The sequence below is a fragment of the Cyprinus carpio genome, chromosome A3 (assembly GCF_018340385.1).
Source record: "Cyprinus carpio isolate SPL01 chromosome A3, ASM1834038v1, whole genome shotgun sequence".
Taxonomy (NCBI): Eukaryota; Metazoa; Chordata; class Actinopteri; order Cypriniformes; family Cyprinidae; genus Cyprinus; species Cyprinus carpio.
In genome coordinates, this window is record NC_056574.1 from 13,438,123 (window position 1) to 13,460,297 (window position 22,175).

General features: G+C 43.0%; 1 protein-coding gene across 1 annotated transcript in view; it reads left to right on the forward strand.

Moving 5' to 3' along the window:
• The window catches only part of LOC122133948 (neurogenic locus notch homolog protein 1-like), a 28,603-nt gene that overhangs the window by 428 nt on the left and 6,000 nt on the right, over nt 1-22,175 (forward strand). The window contains 20 exon segments of the mRNA XM_042719184.1: nt 1,156-1,222; nt 12,696-12,838; nt 12,926-13,261; nt 13,871-13,993; nt 14,072-14,305; nt 14,394-14,549; nt 14,672-14,857; nt 15,824-15,937; nt 17,162-17,275; nt 18,521-18,754; nt 18,835-18,945; nt 19,058-19,250; nt 19,342-19,487; nt 19,724-19,957; nt 20,045-20,197; nt 20,310-20,538; nt 20,628-20,829; nt 20,991-21,147; nt 21,245-21,429; nt 21,562-21,694. Coding sequence (XP_042575118.1) covers nt 1,156-1,222; nt 12,696-12,838; nt 12,926-13,261; nt 13,871-13,993; nt 14,072-14,305; nt 14,394-14,549; nt 14,672-14,857; nt 15,824-15,937; nt 17,162-17,275; nt 18,521-18,754; nt 18,835-18,945; nt 19,058-19,250; nt 19,342-19,487; nt 19,724-19,957; nt 20,045-20,197; nt 20,310-20,538; nt 20,628-20,829; nt 20,991-21,147; nt 21,245-21,429; nt 21,562-21,694 — 3,450 coding nt within the window.

Here is a 22,175-nt window from a genome sequence, read left to right on the forward strand (position 1 = left end):
GTTACATTAGAACCAATGAAAGAACATAAAACGTAACGACTTGTCTATGATTTATTAATGTTCTTTGACGAGGTGCAGAATCATGAGATTTTGCGGCTTTGCCCATAGCTTTTTAAAGTCTGGTGCAGGATCTGTGCCATTAATTGATAGTCTGTTCTCATAAACGTGCTTGTTTCAGTCCATCACTAGGTCAGGATACATTTAAATGTCAAGCATTGATTTTTTTTTTTTAATAAACCGCTGCACCAGCACGCGCTGAACGATGTTGTGAAGATCACTGCAGAAAGTTATGCACCAGTTATTCAGTGATGATGGCATTTAAAGTATTCAAACCACACGAGGACACATTCTCTTTGTTGGTGAGGAATGTTGCATTTGCCAAATATTTATTGTGGTGTCATTTCTACGACTTTAATTCTTCTACATAACATTAATAATTTTAGAGGGCATTGTATTAGGCTACTTGTGTCTGTGTGCGTTTTGTCCTTGTATGAACCGTGAGAAAGTAAAGTAAATGTCCGCTTCGCTGCACTGGCAGTAAACGACCTATCAACATGCATAATTTAGATTGTCATCAGGGTTCTGCTGTTAAATCACTGCACTAGGTTATATTTGATATTATCAAATATTAAGAATGGAGACATAAATGATGAGTTCTGTGGGATTTCTCGTACACGAAGCGGCTTTATCCTTTATTGTGCAGGTGTCTTTTACATACAAAGAAGAATCAACAACTGTTTTTCATCTTCTTCTTCATAGCCAAAAGTTACAGTTAAATCGATAAAGTAGCCTACTACTGCCTCAATGAAGAATTCGAACATTAGCGGAAAACATACGTGTTCTATTGCTTCGTATTTTATAAGACTTAACGTGTTGAATTCTATTGTCATTCAAACAAAGCGGGAGTGTGAGCGAAAGAATCTGCATGTTATCTCGCGGCACACTCACAGATAAGACGCAATGTACATTTACAAAGCAAACAAACTTAAAGATATGAGGGATTCTTTGTATCTGAAATAAGCGGGATATGCGGGCTGTAAATATAACAGAAATGTAACATGTCCTATTTCAGGGTTGTTGAATATAAAAGTATCTTTGCTTCTGTCGTTTCAATATAAAGTGGTCTGTGCCTCATTGTGCCCTCTCTTTCCACAGGACTGCGCTGCGTGGATTCACGCAGGCCGTGCGAAAATGGAGGAATGTGTATGGATTCAAGATGCTTGTAAGCCCACAGTTGTCATTTTATTGCAAATACCATTTTATTCTATAGCCTACACTTTATCTAACTCAAAATTGTTTGCTAAAACCTCCTGGTTCCTTTAATGAATAATGTTCACAGTGGTGCGGTCTAAACAGGTTAACTGGATAACTGTTGCCATTGCTGTTATTAGGCCTTGGTTATCAGTTTCAGTCACTATTGCACAGTGTGGGGAAAGTAACTGGAGTGTAGCAAGAACACATAGCAATGTCTTAATGTCTATATAGGTGATTTACACTGTATTTTTTTTTAAGTGTCCTTTGAGTTTTAGTATAAGAATCTGAATCATTCACCTGAATCTATGACTCATAATTAACTCAAGTTGTACCATAAAATTTTGTGCTAACAATAAATGCACTCAGCCACACTACACCTGTCCACAATATATCAGTCATAAAATACTCATGATTGTCAGGCAAAGTGAGCTTTTTTTTTTTCTTTTTTGATCATGCCAAGAAGTGTTCCAAATGCATAGTGTTCCTTCACACAGTCTTTGTCTTTATTGTTTATGCTAATACAAATAGATTGTTATCACATGAAAGCCTGGGGCTGTTGTTTTATGTTTCCCGCCTGATTTGGAAAACTGTGTCCGTGCACTCTAGCTTCCATTCATGGTGATTAGTGTTTTGTTTGTTTTTTCCAGGAGGCACTAGTACGTGGGAACCACTCTCCGTGGTTGTATGTAATGGCAAAATCAATAGGGTGTTAAACTAAAAGCAGTATGTTTTATATTTGGTACGTCTATCTTTACAGATCAGTGGTTGTAAGAAGCAGGAAACAGTTTTGTGTTCTTTATTTGAAAATAAAACTCTGCAGTCATGTTTATTACTTTATGGTATGTGACCACTCCTTCACTTAAAACAAAAATGTCACAACCAAGTAAACCCCCCTCCCCGACGACACTAGTGTTCCCTCTAAGAAAACTGTTTATATCATTTATATAGCTTGTTTATTTATATACTATCTAGGATACTTTGGTTATTTAAAATCTGTTAGATGCTCCTATTTGTGCCTTTAAGGCATAACTTCCTACTTAAATCATCAACCAAAGAATCTCATACCCTCAGGCAAGTTGTTAATGCCTGCTCACTGGCCAGGTATCCTGGATGAAGCCTTGTTGTACTTTAAACCTGAATTTTAATGCAAACGCATACCAGAGGTGGTTGGTTGTGGAAACTGTGAGTTAAGTCCTAACTGATTAATAATTGTTGAGGTAAACTGAAGCGTTTTAGTGGCAGGGCAAATCTAAAAGTCAGTGATTTGTTTTTTGAAACTTTGTGTGTATATAGAATTCTCATAAAATTCTGGAGTTAGATAATTTTTTGGTAATTTGTGTGTTTTTAGTGTTATGGTAAAATTCTGGACAAGCCTTGTGTGACATTCAGCCAAGTATGGTGACCCATAACAGAATTTGTGTCTGCATTTAATCCGAAGTGCACACACACCAGTGAACACACACACACTGTCACCCGGAGCCAGCCATTTATGTGCGGCGCCCAGCAGTGTGTGCCTTGCTCAAGGGCACCTAAGTCGTGGTATTGTGGGTAAACAGAGCTTTGTACATTCACTCCCCCCACCCCAATTCCTGCCGGCCCGAGACTCGCTCACAACCCTTCGATTGGGAGTCCGCTACTTCCCCACTTACCCATCACACTTCAAGCCAAGTTATGTACACAGTGTGTTAGTAAATGTGTAATGGTGTTAAACAGTGCTTTGTTCTTCCCTGCTCATTCCTGCTCTACTCATTCCAGAAATTTTTCTAGATTAGATATTTTATTGACTTACGTTATGGCATTTTATATTTTAAAGAGTTAATGTTATTGTTATGTTTAAAATGTTACTGTATGTGTGTGAAGAGCAGTTCACGCGCAGTCTGTTGTGTTGGTGTCAAGTGAAAAGTGAAAAGGATTTTTTCTTAAATAAGGAGGACAGTAAATGTCATGCCACACAACATGGTAATACAACCATGTGGAATGGCCAGCCACAAGAGAGTGGTCAAACCAGTCCTTGAGCTACGGGGACAGTAGTCCCACTCCAGCCCCCCCCCAGAGGTCCTGATGAAACCAGAGACCCAAAACACCAGAAAGGAACCTTTATTCCTCCAGATACCAACCTGTAACCCAGCACCGCTAGAAAGACCAGAGAGAGTAGGAGGAGGAGTATAGAAGAAAGGGCATATGAAAGTGAGGGAACAACAGAGAAAAAAGTGGATAATGGTACTTTTAGCAAACAGAGGCAAAGGCTGAACTAGACATAGTAAGGAGTACTGGATGGACCTCGGAATTTCACTGAAATTTTAAAGCTGTGTTGAAATCTGGTCTCTGAGAAAAACCTTGCCAAAAAATCTTACACCTGTTTCTCTCCATGACATGTTTTCTCTTCATTGCGACGAGAGCTAATGTGCCTGAAGGAAGTTGATTATCCTATTTAGTGTAGTATCCTTGTTGCAAGAGAGCTCTCTAGTGACTGTAATATTATGCAAATATGCCCCATAGGACTGTAATTGTTACTGATAATTATGTTGACTGTTGTTCTACCAGGGTCTGGTTGAGGTATATATTGAGCCCTAGTTCTTGTTTGGTTCCTATGTCATTTCATGGTCCCCTGCGCTGAGAGCTTCAGTGGCTGGTGCAGTCCATGACAGATTACAGAAGTAATCCCTCTCTAACTCTCTCCACTGAGTGCTTCTTCACAATGGGCCACTGTCCAATGCTTCTTGGGCTACTTTCATGAGCTGACATAGGGTTAACATCTGGACTGTTCAGGGGACCTGATTTGTACCTTTATTGTGGCACAGTTGTCTAAATCTCATCATATAATCCCTGTGACAACTGTTTATGTATTTGCAAAACTGACCCCATGGTGGTGACATCAAGGGATAAAGTCAGGGTATCTTGGGGTATACCGCAGAATGCTCTGTGGATCCAGTTATTAAATTCTGGTCCTGCTATGGTCTGTCGCTCTTTGAATCCCTCATCAATAGGAGACGTGAGGCATGGAATGACAGCACACTTGTTGTGAAGACTCCAGGAATGTCACTCTAGGTGAAGAGTCAGGAAGTTCTGTTAAAGTGTCTCTAATCGCATCCCCCCAGTGAGGAGAGCGTGCAAGCAAGTGCAGCCACGGTGTGGGATAAAGTCTCGACTGAAGCAAAGAGATAATTAGGCAGATTGTGAGAGTGTCATTCAGAGATAGTCCAGCTGGAAGAATAAGGCGGGGGTGGGGATGTGTGTTGGAGAAAGGGGGTTGTACTGGGGTGTAGAGGGACAGCTGGTGGATGTTGTGATGGTAATCCAGTGAAGTCAGACCCTTACAAAGGGGGAGCGGAGGGCCAGGTGCTCCCATTGAACGGCTTGCTGCCCCATGCCGAGACAGACGGGCCTATGGAGGAGCGGAGCCGGTGGCCCACGGGCCTCCTAACACATGCTCACACACACGCAGCGAACTGATGTGGAGGTTCTCCATTGTCTGCACAAGCTCTGCAAGCCCAGGCCACTGTCACTCTCTGAGAACAAACAGCGAAGATGAAAGTGTGTGAGCCACTGAGTAGAGATGAGAAAAATAAAGAGACATCTATGTTTGCACTTTCCCACCCATTTGGTCAGAAAGGAAGTGGATACAGTGGGGCTCTGTCCGTTATTGATGGTCTCACCTTGACCCCAGTAGCAGAGTGAGTCTATAAATTGTGAGCGTTGTGTTTTAGTGACCCATGGAAGCTCTCTGCCTCTTAAGAAATGATTTATGAGGACAGTTAGTTAGACATGAAGCAGGCCCAGCAATCACTGGCTTTCTGCAAACTAACAACTGTAGTTTATTTACATAAAGTAATTAAAGTTGATATCAAATGCCTCTGTTGATTTACTTAAAGAATAGTGTACACCAATAGATGTGTTTATATCTTAAAGGGCTGGAACATTGTTTGTTTATATTGAGTTTAGCACTTAAGAGATAAAGTTCCTTTCCCTTAATTTATAGTGGATTAGTTTGGAATGCTTTGTAAGATTCCTCCTCTGCCAACACTGCATTCATTGCTGTCATTGCCTCCAGTCTTTTTAGGATCCAGGATATTAAAAATATATTTTAATATCAAAAAGATGTGTACGGTAATGTCTGCTTGGTGAGTGAATTGAGTCACTCCACCCAAAAGTAGGCAGATTGAGAAGAGAACCGTACTAATTTGATAGTGGTGGAGAGCATTTGGGGTGTAATGTGCGCCTTTATGGTTTAATGCTGCAAACAGGGAGTCCTGGTTCCCAGGCCCTGTCACAGGAAGTGCTGACTCCTGACCCTTCTACTCTACTCACATCCTGTCTATCAATACAGCTGAGGAGAGCTTATGATGGGTTCTTGCCCTCTCTCATTTTCTAACTCCTTTTCTAACCCTTCAGATATTCAACCACCACACCTCAAATCTGTTTTGTGTGAGTGTGGTTGGCTTACTGGCTCCAGAGAGATGTAATCTACTTTAATCACCCTGAAAGTGTTAGTTCACCCAAAAATTAAAATTAGCCCATAAATTACTCACCCTTCAATTCATCCTAGGTGTATATGACTTTCTTCTTTCAGACGAATCCAGTCGGAGTTATATTAAAAATTGTCTTTGATCTTCCAAGCTGTTTAATGGCACTCAGCGGGTGTTGCAGTGAATCAGTCCAAAAGAAGTGAAATAAAAAGTGTCTCACACAGCTCCGGGGGGGGGGGGGGGGTGTTTTTGGCTCCGGGGGTTGAACAAAGTGAATCGATTTGTTTTTGTAAGAAAAATAAACATATTTAAAATGTAATAATCAATTTAATCTAGCTTGTGCTCACTGTTGTACACGGAAGCAGTTCCGGGCGGATGACGTATGAGGTCAGCGTTGCGAGTGTGCCACTCAGAAGTGACGAACACGAAAGCGCAGGGGAGAGATCAAAACAAAACAACTGTCACTAATTAGAAGTACAGAATGATGATTTGTGAAGGAGAAAATCAGAGGATTTTGATATAAGCCAAGAGGAGACTGGTTTTCCTTTGCTAAAGTAAGACTTTGCTTCCTTTGCTCCGTAAACAAACGTTGGTTTTCACGAGACTCAGCAGCGCATGCACAACGCTGACCTCATACGTCATCCTCCCGGAGCTGCTTCTGTGTACAACTTTTGGCACAAGCTACATTAAAGTGATTATTACATTTTAAATATGGATATTTTTCTTACAAAAATGCATCGATTCGCTACAGGAGGGCTTTGTTCACCCCCCGGAGCCATTTGCGACACTTTTTATTATGGATGGGTGCTTTTTATTTCACTTCTTTTGGACTGATGCACTGCAACAACCGCTGAGTGCCATTAAACAGCTTGAAAGATCAAAGACAAATTTTAATAAAATCTGACTGGATTTGTGTAAAAGAGGAAAGTCATATACACCTAGGATGACTAGTAATTTATGAGCTAATTTTCATTTTTGGGTTAACTAAACCATTAAGTGTTTGATTCCAATGTTTGCTAATCACTTTTATTGAATTCAGTCCAGTATGATCATACACTCACACGTTGTAGTGCTGCGATAAAGTAGCCCAGCTGTGATAATGTAAGGAGGAAAGTTGCTATTTGTCTGGATGTTTATTGATAATGGGAAAGATTAGAGCAAGAACTGGAGTAATTTATGTGAGGCAGAGCTTGAGATAAGAAGCATTCTTTGGCCTTTACCTGAGTGTTCTCTTCCATTCTTATCAGGCTCTCTGGAGCTCTGTGTTTTCTAAACACAGCAACATTAAAGCTTTCCAAAGTGTTTTCAAATATGATGTAGCGATGAACTGGGAGTTTTCTGATTTTCATCCCACCTATCTGCATGTTTTGTGATTTATGTGATAGATTAGAATGGTTGGCAGCATTTTACAGGATGTTCTTCATGCTACAAAATGAAGGACTGTAAAATTCCCAGTGAGATTGCTTAATGCATAATGCAGGACACTCCAGGTTATAGCTGGAAGTTATTTTGGAGTTATGTGGAGTTAGTTTGAGGTTGTGAAAAACAGATCTTCCATCTCTAGTTTTCTTAGATTCTTGAGGCATGTTAGTATAGAAACACACTACTGATAGTCTTCAGATCTGCAGAATCAGTAAGGAAAGACTATTTCTCTTTGAGTTACAAGCGGACTGTATCGGTTTAGGTGCTGGAGTGTGGTTTTGTGGTGAAGTACAGTGAAGAATGCTTTGGAAGACCTCGAGTCTGGGGTGCATACAATGTGGTTATGGCTGGCTTGTCAGCAATACCAGAAATTCCAGAGGTTTTTTGTGAGCATTGAGCATAGTTACATTCTTTACTCTAATTTGTTTCAAAAGCATTAAATCTGATCTGATAAACATAAGTAAGTGTTTTTGTTAACTTTTAGTTTGATAAGATGTTTAAGGCTTTTGTCAGAAGTCTTTTAAGGACCATATTCATGTCCATTTAGTCTGCTGCTTCATTTAGTCCACTTCCAGTCCGTTCATTATAATAATCTAACAGATAGATAATTATGTGGCCAATACACAGCAGGACAATGGGTTGGCAAAGGAATAAAAATATGGATATTTCATGGACATCTACCCATCTGTATATTTCCATAGGTTGACAGGTGCTTCTTGTTGAAAAGTTCAGTTCGTCTGTTTATAGTTAAAAATTCATGCAAGCTACAAAAATCACTGGCTAAAAACCAAAACCCCCTTCCATGTGCCGTAGGCCTAATTTTCTATTCCAATTTTCAAAATATCCTTTTCTTCCAGCGATTAGTAGAAAGTTGTTCTAGAAGTTTGGAAGGTTCAGTTCCTGTGAAAGTTCTGTCCTCACAAACCCCCACCCTCTCAGCTCTCTCCTCAGCCATGGGTTACTGTTGCCAGGCTACAGCAGAGGCCTGTTGGTTCGTTTGAGCGCAGGCCTGAAAGCCCGGCTGTTTGGGCCACTGCTCCCCCGTCCTTAAACAATGGGGTTCTGACTACTTTAGCTCTTTTATTTGGCCCACAAATTTTTATTTTGACTCCCCTACCCCCACTTTGGTTCCCCTTTGAGAAGATGGGGAGCTGGGAGGGGGCAGTTGGGGGAGGGGGAACAGGCTCTACTTGGCAGTTTGGTGTCAGTATGGGCTCTTCACAAAGGAATGGAGCGGCTATATGCCAGACACTGCCAGACTTTTTTTCTTAGGGGACTTTCGGCATTTTGATACCCTGAAAGTTGCTTTAAACCTCAGATTTCCATTGTTTTTAAAGCAAACAAAACAGGGTTTAGTTTCAGTGACATTAATAGCAGATGACCTACACTCAACTTACTTCCTACTAAGGAAAGACTTGGCTTTGTGAAATACATGGTTATTGTCTTTCACCTCAGTGTTGGAAGGATGGCTTCAAGGAGATTGGAATCCTGTTGGGAACTCTCTCCTGCTTGGTGCCTCCTGGACCATGACTGACCAGATGAAGCTCTTTCAGGGAGAACCAGTGTGTTTTTGCTTCTCATCCACAGGTGTCGTGACCTTAGACTGCTAGATGATTGTATGGTATTGTGCTAAAGAGAATAGTATCAGGTGACATTGCCACAATGACCCTGAGATCAGGAAAAAAGGCATTAGGTTTCAAAAGCAAGCAGAGATGCCGAACTTCACATACATTAATCATTCCAGCTGCAGCATCCAAAAAGCCCCTGTGTGCATGCATACAGTATATAAGTTACAGAAGTCCTTGAGAGTCCAAAAGTCTTTCAGGTCCCATGGAATTCTTTTGATATGCTATGGAGATACACCTATACAATATTTTTGAATGAGGCCCTATCCATTGTTTTTTCAATCTGCCATATCTTGTGGTTTCTCAGCGTCCTAGGAGATGAAAGTGCTTGTAAGTTACACAGCGTGTTTGAGTGTGCATGTGAGGTATTTGTGGAGGTGTTTGACTGCATCGGTTCCCTGAATTGTTTGTTTGTCTCTCAGTTAAGAATCATTGCTTAATTGTCAACCTGTCCGACTGCTTCATTAACCTCCTTTTAACAGTATCAGGAAAAGTGTGCTGTGACTGTGCTGCTATACTTGTGCATGTGATCTAACAGCCTGCGTTCATGTGTGTGTTTGAAAGTGACAAAAAAAAGTGAAAGTGACGTGACATACAGCCACGTCACTTTCTGTGCACATCTGTTTGGAGACTTACAGACAGAATAGTGCCATTGTTTTGGGTGTAATCCTTTAAAGAAGCAGCGAGAAGGCAGACAGCCAAAGCAGTCCTGACAGATGTGAACAGTTGTATAGTGCTATTTGCAGCTGGCGTGAACCATCATTGGTGTTGTGACATTGGGGGATTACTGTTTTTGCCCTATTCATGCCTCAGCCTTGTCTATTCTGATATTACTTAGGGGCCAGGGGTCAAGTCTTGGAATATTTGACTCAATAGTAATGTTGAGTAATATCCCACACCTGGCTAAAAGCGAAACAGCGAATTTCCATCCATATCACACTCAAAATGTCCAACTTATTTGTAAAACATCTTCACTCACAGTGGAATTCCAGTGGAGTTGTTTTTCACTCTGAAAGCTCTGATAGGACTCTTGACTGTATGTTTTTAGACGACTGATATGCACAGCCAAGGCCCAGACAAAAGAATGTGTGTTTTGGCTGCAGAACACCGTGTGAGGACAAATATCCTAACCTCCCCCTGCTGCTACTTGACCAATATCTACACATTCTCACACACTTTCACCAAGGTTTTCACTATGCAACTGGTATGGAACTCCAGCACGGATACACACACACACAGAGGGAATTAGTTCCAAAACTCACAAACACATGCATGTTATCATGTTTTGCAAGGCCAGAGGCCCCCTTTCTTTGGTGTGGAAATAGCACTTGTCAACACATCCACAATTCCTCATAGTCCAGTAACTCTTTGAAATCCCACGAGCAGTTCCTCAGTGATTGTGCCTATTGTGGTCCGTCCAAAAGTTTCTCTTTTGTTTAACCACTTGCTGACCACACTTTTTTTTTTTTTTTTTTGTAACAGAGGATACATGTAAAAATAGCCCAGTTAGAAGATGTACCCCAGAATCTGACCTGTTTGGCCTTCATCGCACATTCCTAACTGCTCATGTACACATGCACTCATTCACTCTGCACATTTACATCAACTGCTTCTTAGAGCCAAAGACAGGAGAACAACAGGTTGTAAAATAGGCTCTGTCTAGGCATTTTTCAGCATTTAAAGGCCCATTGCCGGGAATGGTAATTTTTTTAAGGGCTTGAGTATCAGACTGCATGCTAGTTGAACCTTGATGCGGGTCTCCTCCCCGTCTCCTCAAAACTCTTTGTGCTGCAACTCCTAGTTTCATTTTTTTCATGACCCCCGAGATTCCAGACATAGTTAATTTGCCTCTAAATAAACCCAGCCAAGCCATGACAAATAGCCAAGGGGATGAAGGGTAGGGGGTGATTGGTGGGGTGTCAGGCTTGCTCGGTCGTCTGTGAGGTTGCCACAGTAACAGGGATCTGGGATTCAGAAAGAGTGTGAGTGTTTTCAGAGCAGGAGACGAGGGATTACAGGAAATATGACATGACATGACTCTCCGTACCGGACTCTTCCCCCATCCCACCCTCCAAAAGACATTCTCTCCCTAACAGACGCCCCCGACCTGCCCCCCACTACACTGCCTGACATTATCATCACAATCAGACTGCTAACCTCTGACATTTGACCTCCCAGCATGTGAAGGGTTCATAGGGAAAAGCAGTGTGCCACGTTGGTGGCTTCAGAAGATGGTATCCATGAAGAATTTTTTCTTATCGCTGCTCTTTTTCTTCCTTGTTTTTAAGGAAAAGGTTGAGAAAAAACTCCCCACAGACATGTAACCTTAACTTATGAAAAAAGACATGATTAAAAGTAATAACAGACATGATTAATTATGTTTTTGATACCAGCCTTCAGTTTGGTCCAGTAGGCCTCTTTGGCTTCAAATTCTCACACTTTGAGTTAAAAAAAAAAAAAAAGAAAAGAAAAGAAAAAGAAAAAGAAAAAAAAAGAACCAGCCATGGCAGGCAGGTACAAATTAGTATTTTATACTTAACTTAAACATAACATAAATCTCTTTAATCATAAAGCTTGGGCTTCTCAAAGCCAGCAACTTAGGATCATAAGCTTAAGCTTGGCTCCCTTATATCTGTTTTTTTGGCTCCAATTCCAGAATAGTATAATACTCCCATATGAAGCGTTTCTGTAGGTGTGTCCTCCAAACAGAACACTGGTGTCATCCTCCATTGTCTTGCTGGGTAGAAAAACAGTTGTCAAGGCAGTTCAAAGTATGTCTCGTTTTAATGAAACAGTTGAATGGAACTTATAGTTCCTAAAAGGCTAGCAGGCTCTCACTGTGGTGAAGCAGAGGTCTAAAATGGCACCCCCTATAGGCCAAGCCCTTATCTGATGCCTTCTCTGAGGTCAGAGAGAAACTGCTTCAAATAAGTGCGGGGGAGGAGACGCCAGCCACAAAAGAGGCAAAACAACAAAGGAACAAATAGCTCAGTGTAAAAAAGTGGTCATCCTGTAACAGAAAAAGGAGGAAAAGCCATTGTTGTCTCTGCCCAGGGGTTGTTTTACAGTGAAAAGCGAGATAGGACCTAAGGGGGGACACAGAGAGAACAGACCATCCCAGTGCTTGTCATCAGCTTCAAACAGTGTGTTTGATGTGGGACTCCATCCTGTGGCGGGGCTCCCTGTGTGGGTGTAGGGTTACCCAACACACACTGGCTTCTCAAGCCTAGCTTACCAAAGGCCCCAGAACCCATGAGAGAGACTGCATTTATTAAGAAAAAGTTGTTTATTTTATTGTACCTGTTCAGTTTCAGGTCCCACTCAATTGTCCATCAAGATAACATCCTGTACTGAAAAGCATAGAATTGGAGAAAAAAGAACTGTGTTCAACTGCCACAAAGTGGCTAGACCACCATCTCATACCTATGGTTTGTTGTCTCCTGTCTTTTGAGTGGTCTCCATTGTGAAGTTAACACATTGAACACTGTATACAGTTTGCAAGGAACACAGGCAATTCTGTCAATCACAACCGTGTTTTACTATTAAATGCCGTGGAGAGATTGGAAAATCAGTAATAATCCTGGAATGCAAACTGGCATGGAGAGAAGCATGCTTTCCGGATCGGAATACCAGAGAATGTGGAAAGTGTGCTCTGCTGTTTTAGTCAAGGCAGACATGTATGCAACATCTGGTGTACAGCACGAAATTGAGTATTTTTCTATGTTTGCGTCTGTGTGTGTTTGTGTGTGTGTTATTACCTGCTCACTAACTTTGTATTATAATAAGATGTTTAATATTTAACAGTTAGATGTTCTTTGCATGAGTTGGGTGAGATACTTGACCTGGGCTGTTGATAAAAGTTTCTGATGTCCCACTAAAATGCTTCTAAGTTCAGGTGTTCATGTTCTAAATTTGTGCCCCTCGACAGATGCCGGCCTGGTTATATTGGTTCGCTCTGTCAGCATCCGGACCCCTGTCACCATTCGCCTTGTCTAAATGGAGCAGCTTGCAAGAGCCAGGTAGCCAACGGAATCCCACAGTACACCTGTGTGTGCCAGCGGGGGTTCAGAGGTAAGGATTAGGGTGTCTTCATGTTGTCATGATACAGTTTGTGGAAAATATAGGTCTGTTTGTGAATGATGCTTTGTGTGTTTGCAGGTCAGGATTGTTCCCTGATTGATGCATGTGCCACAAATCCCTGTGCCAACGGTGCCCGTTGCACCAATTGGAATAATCACTACAACTGCTCATGCCCACCTGGGTATCAGGGCAAGAACTGTCGCAATGATATTGATGAATGCCGCAAACCTGGAAAGTGCCTTAACGGTGGCATTTGCAAGAACACAGCTGGCTCATTCCGCTGTGAGTGCCTTGCTGGGTACAGCGGGGGCACATGCGAGATACCCACCCAGCCCTGCGCCCCCTCACAATGTCTCAATGGGGGCACCTGCCATCAGACCGGTGACCATACCTACGATTGTGCTTGCTTGCCAGGTACAAACAGACAAAAGCCATGCAGGCATTCATGTAGACACACCCTTTATCATATTCCCATACTCATTCTCATCCCTCGGGTTCGGGGTTTCCCAAACCATCTGGACTTTCCAGGCAGTGATACCTCATACTTTGCTATTAATAGCTCAGAGTGAGAGAACAATACACAGGAGAGTGAGTGAAAAAAACAGTCAAAGCGTGGAAGAGAGAAAGCAAGTGGGCTGGTGTGGCAGGAATTTACTTTATGGCCTTTCTGATCCCCTCTGGGGAGTAAGCAGGAAATGTCTCTCACGAAAGAGGAAGTCATTGAAACCATGAGAGATTATAAAACAAGCAAACATGGCAGGGAGTATGGCCCTCTGGAGCAGAGCTCTGTCAGGTCCTGGCTTTGCCGCTGTGGGAACTGCCATTAGAATATGTAAACACTCAACACCCACTGAACCTTTTTACTGCTCACTTTACTCTGCACATCAATTTATTAATAGCTGTGGAGCAGGATTAAGTGAAAGTTCTTAAGTGTGTTGGGGAGGAGAGGAATATGTCAGACATTGTTACTACCACAGTTACCTCCCTGTTTCCTGTGTCATACCATTTAATTTCTCTGCCTAGGCTTCAAGGGACACAATTGCGAGGAGAACGTGGATGACTGCCCTGGGAACAAATGCATGAATGGTGGGATCTGTGTAGATGGTGTCAACACGTACAATTGTCAGTGTCTGCCTGAGTGGACAGGTAAACACATACTTTTTTTCTATGTGTACTTTTAATTTTCCAGTTATAATAACTCGACATTTGTTTTTCTTTTCTTAGGCCAGTATTGTGCTGAGGATGTCAACGAGTGTCTCATGCAGCCCAATGCTTGTCACAATGGCGGTACGTGCTTTAACACCATTGGAGGACACACCTGTGTATGTGTCAATGGCTGGACTGGGGACGACTGCAGTGAGAACATTGACGACTGTGCTACGGCTGTCTGTTTCAATGGGGCCACGTGTCATGACCGTGTGGCATCCTTTTTCTGCGAGTGCCCGGTGGGCAAAACTGGTACGACTATCTTCATCATCACTCCTTATTTGTAGGTTTTATCCATTGTTCTCAGAGTCCAATTAGTCACATTCTGCTGTTCCTGCAGGTCTGCTCTGTCATCTGGATGATGCTTGTGTCAGTAACCCCTGTAATGAGGGGGCAGTGTGTGACACTAACCCTCTGAACGGCCGCGCCATCTGCACCTGCCCTGCTGGCTTTGTTGGTGGAGCCTGCAACCAAGACATGGATGAATGTTCCATTGGTAAATTTACTGCATTGTGAATGCCTCCCTCTCTCGTTGATTCTTTCTGTCTCTTCCTCCTTTTTGTCTCTGTTAGTAGAGAGCAAGTATTAACTGACTCTTCTTTCTCTCTCTTGTGCCAGGTGCCAACCCCTGTGAGCATTTTGGGAAGTGTGTAAACACGGAGGGCTCATTTCAGTGCCAATGTGGACGGGGTTACACTGGCCCTCGCTGTGAGATTGATATCAACGAGTGCCTGTCCATGCCCTGCCAGAACGACGCCACCTGCCTGGACCGTATCGGCGAGTTCACATGCATCTGTATGCCTGGTATGTCAGCGAACTTGACCTTAACTTACACAGAACACTAAATCTGCTTCTAATCAATGTGGACTTCCAGACTCTATGACTATGTAGACCTACTTAAGAAAACATGCAAAGTCCAGAGAAGGATTTGTTATGTAATAATTGACCACATAGTGGTCATTTGAGAAGGGTAATCAATTGAAATAGAAAGTTTAGTCCACATATGTAATTTAAAGAAACCACAGACCAATACTGGCTTAGTGTCTTCAGCACATGTTCGGTAAAAACTTGTACCCTGCACGACATGCCTCTTTGGTTTTTCTGGGGAACTATACAAATCTGCACTGGGAGCGGGGTGTATTGGGCAATCTGGGAGAGAGGGGGAGGAGTGTGCAGTGAATTATAATGAGATCTTGAGTGGTGGGAATCGAGTGGAACAATGGGGCCCCTCTGTGCTCCGTTCCTCGCCCTTCACACATAGAGGGAGAGCAAACTTTTTCCCAGCACTCTCATCCCCTCCCCCAACTTTTGCTCATACCCCTTTCAATTCCACAGACACCTCTTCTTCCCCACCCTCCTCATCTTCGCCGACTTGGCCCTGGCTCACGTGGAGGGGCCAATTTTTTCTGATTCCATGCTGTCGTCAGTGCACTGGCACCGGCCCACACTCTGTTTCACCTGAATGGGATGACACACAAGAGCAGCACTCTGCTGATTATAGAACATGTGTGTTCTCAATGGAGAGATGACCACAGGGCATCCTGTGGACAGTAGGGTGTGGTGCTTCTAGTCAAAGCAGGGGCCCCAGTTTGCATAGATGGAGTAATTCTCCATTTCCTCTGAAACATGAACTTGCTCTAGGGTGCAGTGTAGCAGAACATCTCAGTGTGCATCTGTGGGCCCCTGTGTTGTGAGAAACTGCAGTCTGGGATCCATCTTCAGTGCATCAAGGGTTAGAACTGTGTTTCACTCTGGTTGTCTCTCTACCAGGCTATCAGGGGAAGTACTGTGAGGTGGATGTTGACGAATGTGAGAGCAACCCCTGTGTAAATGATGGCATCTGCCGAGACGCGGTCAATGGCTTCACCTGCACCTGTCAGCCAGGTAAGAAACATGTCATTTTCCCAGTATCACCAGATCAACAGTATGTGTCAAAAGAATGCAAAACGTTCATTTGTGTGGTTGCTTAATATACAGTCTTGATACATGTAATAGCAGGCTAAACCCAACTTTGCCCCCTAGCCTGATAGAGTTTTTGCGTAATTACTCATTAGAGTAAGGTCTTGAGCGCTATGCAACTGTGTGCCCAAACAAAGACACCATTGTGGCCACTCAACACAAGCACCCCTCCTCTTCCCAACTTGTCCACAGAGAAGGGACAGCAGTCTCACCCGTCTCCCGATGCATGGAGGTTGTGGGGGGGAACAGCAGCCCTGCTAATGAGATTCTTTTCCATGTCCGCAATTTACATCTGGGGCAGACAACCCTGCACCCCCCATTTAGCTATTGAGCCTGTAGCATTTGTGCAAGGAAAGAGGGAGGGCCGCTGGCCTTGAAGAAAACAATTCTAGCATCTCCCCCTCTAACCTTCTGCCCTAGGCATCAACATAGATCCCATCATAACACTGTTAATCAACACAACACCCTCTAAAGATGCAGAAATGAACATTTCTGTGGGGCCCCAGCCTTTTTTTATGAACTTACTAGTACGTTTTCCCAGACAAGGGATATCAGTCAGTGTTTAAGGCCCACTGCCCTCTCAGTGCCTACACAACTGCTCATTTTCCAGATAATGTCATTTTAATCACTACAAAAATATGACGAACTTGATTAATGCCTGCCAATATACATATAATAGGCCAGTAAATATTTAGACATAGATCTCAAAAATTATCCACATGCACAGGATAATGCACAGATCAGATCTAGAATATGATTGATAAAAACATTTTCAAATCTAGTCTAGGCCAGATTGTGATTGTTGGATGGATTCAGAGAATGTAAAACCTGGGCATATTCTAAACCTCCAGTATTCACTTCAAATCAGATGTTTCAAATTCTGTTTATTAACAGTCTGGAAGAGAATCAAAACACAGTGTATGTTAATAATGATATACACCACTAAGATCAAAAATTTCGAATGGAGATTCAGTGAACCTTCTTTGAAAACTCAATTCCGCTTTAGCTTCAAATAATCCAAGGGGCAGACATCTCCAACTAGGCCGAGCTCTACTGCCCCCAAAGCTGAACCTAATGACCTGACCAGTGTGTGGAGCTCACCTCTGCTGCCTCAGACTGACCTCTAACCCCTATGTTTGCCTGTCCCAGGGTTTACTGGCACCATGTGTCAGATCGACGTAGATGAGTGCGCCAGCACTCCCTGCCAGAATGGAGCCAAATGCATTGACCGTCCCAATGGGTACGAATGCCGCTGCGCTGAAGGTAAGCTGCTAAATGAAGATGTGTGTGCCTGCTGTGCAAGAGTTTAGTGGAGCCCTTCAGGGTTCAAAGTCAAATTCACCATCACTGACTAGATCCAAACACCTGAACGTAGTGATCTCAGGGTCAGATGCTTCTTGTTTCTATAATCATACTGCTGGGCAGGCTGACAAGAAGCCCCAAATCCCCCTCCTTTGCCCTGCAGACCCCAATGTCACAGGGTCACCAAGGCCGGCAGCTGCTGACGAGGGGGGTTATGCTCAGTCATCACCCCGACATCTGTTCATCTGTAACCCACAATGCATACCCACACAGCACCGTATGGCACAACCAAAGCTCCCAGCATTCACTTTCACATAGTTGTGCATGCGGGAATGGCTATTTTCTGGTTTTAATTTATCCAGCAAATTAGCATGAACTTGCATGTGAATGTTTTGGGCTTAAGGTACAGTACATACTGCATGTGTCACTAGGCTTTTAGAAAGCACAGACATGGAGTTTGTGTATTGTCTGAAGCAGCCTGCTGTTTGATATTCTCCGTGCTCCAGTTCCCCTCTGCTGAGCTGTCCCGTTAGTTGGGACGTAGGGTATTGTCCTGCTGCTCGACGGGACAAAAGCAGGCCTGTGAGGCCTGTGAAGGGCTCTCTCTCTCTTTCTCTCTCATCACCACAGCCCAGCCCTGCCCTGCTCCTCACACGGCCGCTGCCTTGACAGACTGTCGGCATGGAAACCAAGGGAACAGAGACTCCAAACTGTAGAAGCTTTCACAAGAGAGAGAAAGAAGGAAACGGAGGTAGCAGACAGAAAAGAGAAAAAAAATGATTGAGACTAGGAAAAGAGGAGAAAATTTTTCAGACCAAAAAAGCAAGAGGGGGCTGTCAAGGGGTTGCTGGTTAAGAAGGATAAAGGGTACAACGAAAGTATTTACACCCCAGACAAAAACACAAATAAAGGGCATTGAATCACTCATGCAGACTTTGTGAGCTACAGTGGTCATGAACAGACAGAATATAGAAATAGTAGGAACGAGGACAATGCAGTTTTGTCTCACCTAGCTTGTGCAGTAATGGCCCACATGGGAAATTGTTCCTGACAGGCAAGAAACACAAACACAGGAACCTGTAGAGCAGCAGAGACTTTATGCACATCTGATATCTCTCCGTACTCAGTACCTCACTCAGTCCTTGAGATGTCACGTTAACAGAAAAGTACCATTCTCTGCTTATTCACTCTCCTCTTTGTCTTCAGGTTTTGAGGGAAGGCTGTGCGAGAGCAACATCGATAACTGCAAGCCTGACCCATGCCACCACGGCACTTGCGTAGACGGCATTGCCAGTTACACTTGTAACTGTGACCCTGGCTACACTGGCTACCGCTGCGAGAACCAGCTCAACGAGTGCCACAGCAACCCCTGCCAGAATGGGGGCAAATGTGTGGACCTAGTCAACAAGTATATCTGCCAGTGTCAACATGGCACCTCAGGTGAGGGATGATGTATCAATAATTCAACTGCATTTGTTACATTAGCTTTCATATTAAATAGGTTTTTTCTTCTCACACAGGTAATAACTGTGAAATCAACTTTGACGACTGTGCTAGCAACCCTTGTGACTACGGAATCTGCAAAGATGGCATAAACCGCTATGAATGTGTCTGCCAGCCTGGCTTTACCGGTGAGACAGGGAGAGATCTTCCCCTCTCTTTTCTTATACAAATCAAGGGAAAGTTTGCAAATTCAGGGATATGCAGGAAATAAATCTCATTAGAAATTTCTCTCCGTTTCAGGGCCTCAATGTAAAGATGAGATTGACGAGTGTCAGTCTAATCCCTGTCGCAATGGAGGAACCTGCGTAGATGATGAGAATGGCTTCCGCTGCCAGTGCCCTGAAGGCTTCCATGACCCGTACTGTTATTCACAAGTGGATGAGTGTGCCAGCAGCCCATGTTTGCATGGGACCTGCAGAGATGATCCTAATGGGTAGAGTTCCATAATAAGCTTCAAAACTAGCAGGAATTAAATAAATGGGGACTTGATTTGAGTGTGACGCTAGTTTGTATTGCTCCTGCAGCTATCGATGTGACTGTGAGCCTGGATGGGTGGGTAAGAACTGTGACCTAGACCGAAACGACTGTTTGCCAAACCCCTGCCAGAATGCAGGCACCTGTTATGATCAGCTCAATGGTTTCACCTGCAAGTGTCGGCAAGGTTTTAGAGGTGAGATATACATTACATTAGCACAGTATGCATACTACAATAATAACAACAAAAAGAGATTTTATTACACATTGTTCTACCGAAAAGAACAGACTGTTCTCTGATATTTTACTCAACCTCTACTGCTGAAAAGGGTTTAATGTTTCCCTAAAACTCAGACATAACTCCCCCTACTGTAAGTTCTTAAAAATTGCACTGCCAATAGTTACATTGTGACAGCTGTCTCCTATCCTCAGGTAACTTATGTCAGGTGAACATCAACGAGTGTGCCTCCAGCCCGTGTCTAAATCAGGGCACCTGTGTTGATGGAGTCGCCAGTTTCACATGTCTCTGTGAGCCACCTTATAGCGGACCCACCTGTGCAGAACTGCTCACCCCTTGTACTCCGAACCCCTGTGCCAACCATGCTTCCTGTGTGCATACACCTGACTACCACGGCTACCAGTGTAACTGCCAACCCGGATGGCAGGGTGAGTCAATAAATGCATTCTGATTCAAGTCTATAAGAATTGAGTTTGCTAAAGAATGTCTAACTCTAAGTGTCCTTCCCACCACAGGTCAGTTGTGTAACACTGACATAAATGAATGCAACTCTAACCCCTGTAAGAACCGCGGGGCCTGTACCAATACTTTGGGTGGCTATGTGTGCTCCTGCCATTCTGGTTACACTGGACCCAACTGTGAAACGGATATTAATGAATGCTCACCAAGTGAGTCGAACTCAACAGAAACCAGGTTTTTATTGCTGGTCTCACAAATAAAATGGTCCAACTTTTCTTCAGCACAGTTGCCACGGTCTCATAGTGTTTTTGGTTTTGTCAGACCCCTGTCTGAACGGAGGATCCTGTACAGATGGAGTAAACTCATTCCGCTGCAGCTGTCTGCCAGGCTTCACAGGGTCACACTGTGCTACCGAGGTAAATGAGTGTCAGAGCGCCCCCTGCAAGAACGGAGGAGCTTGCACCGACTACGTCAACAGCTACACTTGTACATGCAAACCAGGCTTCACAGGCCTTCTCTGTGAGACCAACATACCAGACTGCACTGAAAGGTGAGACCGTGAATTCCCTCATACCTTATCAAAAAAATGCTGTAGCCAATAGTAGCACAAAAACAAATAACATCCCCCATTTGTTTTAGCTCCTGTTTTAATGGAGGCACCTGCACTGATGGGATCAAGGGGTTCAAATGTACCTGCCGGTCAGGATTCACTGGAGATTACTGCCAGTACGAGGTGAACGAGTGTGACTCTCAGCCATGCCTTAACGGAGGAGTTTGTCAAGATGCCCTCGAGTCATATCGCTGCTCGTGTCCAAAAGGCTACACTGGCCCCCGTTGCCAGGTATTAATTCCAGATTATGCCATAACCTAAACATGCTTGCAACTTTTCTTAAGTTACATACAATAAAAAAAAATTGGAATTAAAGAATAAACAACTAAAATCACTGATAGAATAGAATCATTCAAATAAATTATAGAATAAAATGTTCCTCTGTCTTTTAGTATCCAGTTGATTGGTGCAGGCCGTCTAACCCATGCAAGAATGGTGGTCGCTGCAGACAGAAAGATGCCTCCTTCACATGTGACTGTTTGGGAGGCTGGTCAGGTCGTTATTGTGACATCCCAGGAGTGTCTTGTGAAGTTGCAGCCAGGCAGAGAGGTATATAATATTGCATTGAATATAACTTTATTTTACAAATAGTTTAAATGTGATCTCATTGTTAACTGTCCACATTCTTTCTCTCTCTCTCACACAGGACTCCAAACAGATGAGCTTTGCCACCATGCTGGACACTGTGTCAATACTGGCAACACACACTACTGCAAATGTCACCCAGAGTATACAGGCAGCTACTGTGAGTCCCAGTCTGACCACTGTGAGGACAAACCTTGCCTCAATGGTGCCACCTGTAGGAGCTACATGGGAGGATTCACCTGCGATGTGAGTCATCTTACCACTGCTACAAATAGTATATATTATGATTTGTATTAGTATAAAGCCTAATTACCTACAGAATATGAAGAACTGAAGATATTTTAGAACTGATTTTGAACTGACATGCTTTTCCTCCAGTGCATGCCTGGTTATGAGGGGAACAACTGCGAGAGAGAGGTCAATGAGTGTCAGTCTCATCCGTGTCAGAATGGAGGAACCTGCATTGACCTGGTGGGACATTACATCTGCTCTTGCCCTCCAGGCACACTAGGTAAGATAGATTTCAAAATTACATTTAAATAATATACCTGACATGGAGTAAAATGCGAAGAATTAAAGTCTCAAGTGCAAAAATCCAAATATACAAAACTGTTCAAATCTTTGGGGTCAGCAAGTTATTTGTTTTATAAAAACACAGTAAAGAAAACCGTAAAGTTGTTACAATTTAAAATCAGCCTTTTCTGTTTTAGCAAATTTGAAAAAGTAATTTATTCCTGGGATGCAAAGTGCCACATGATCTTTCAGAAATCATTCTTATATGCTGATTTGATGCACAATAAACATTCTTATTATTATCAATGTTGAAAGCAGTTGTGCTTCATGATTTTTTTTTAGGATTCTATGAAGAATAGAACAAAAAGAGCATAATTTAAAATATAATTGTTTGTAACATACATTACTGTCACTTTTGGTCAGTTGAATGCATCCTTGCTGAAAGTATTAATTTATTTCAAGAAAAAAATCTTACTGAC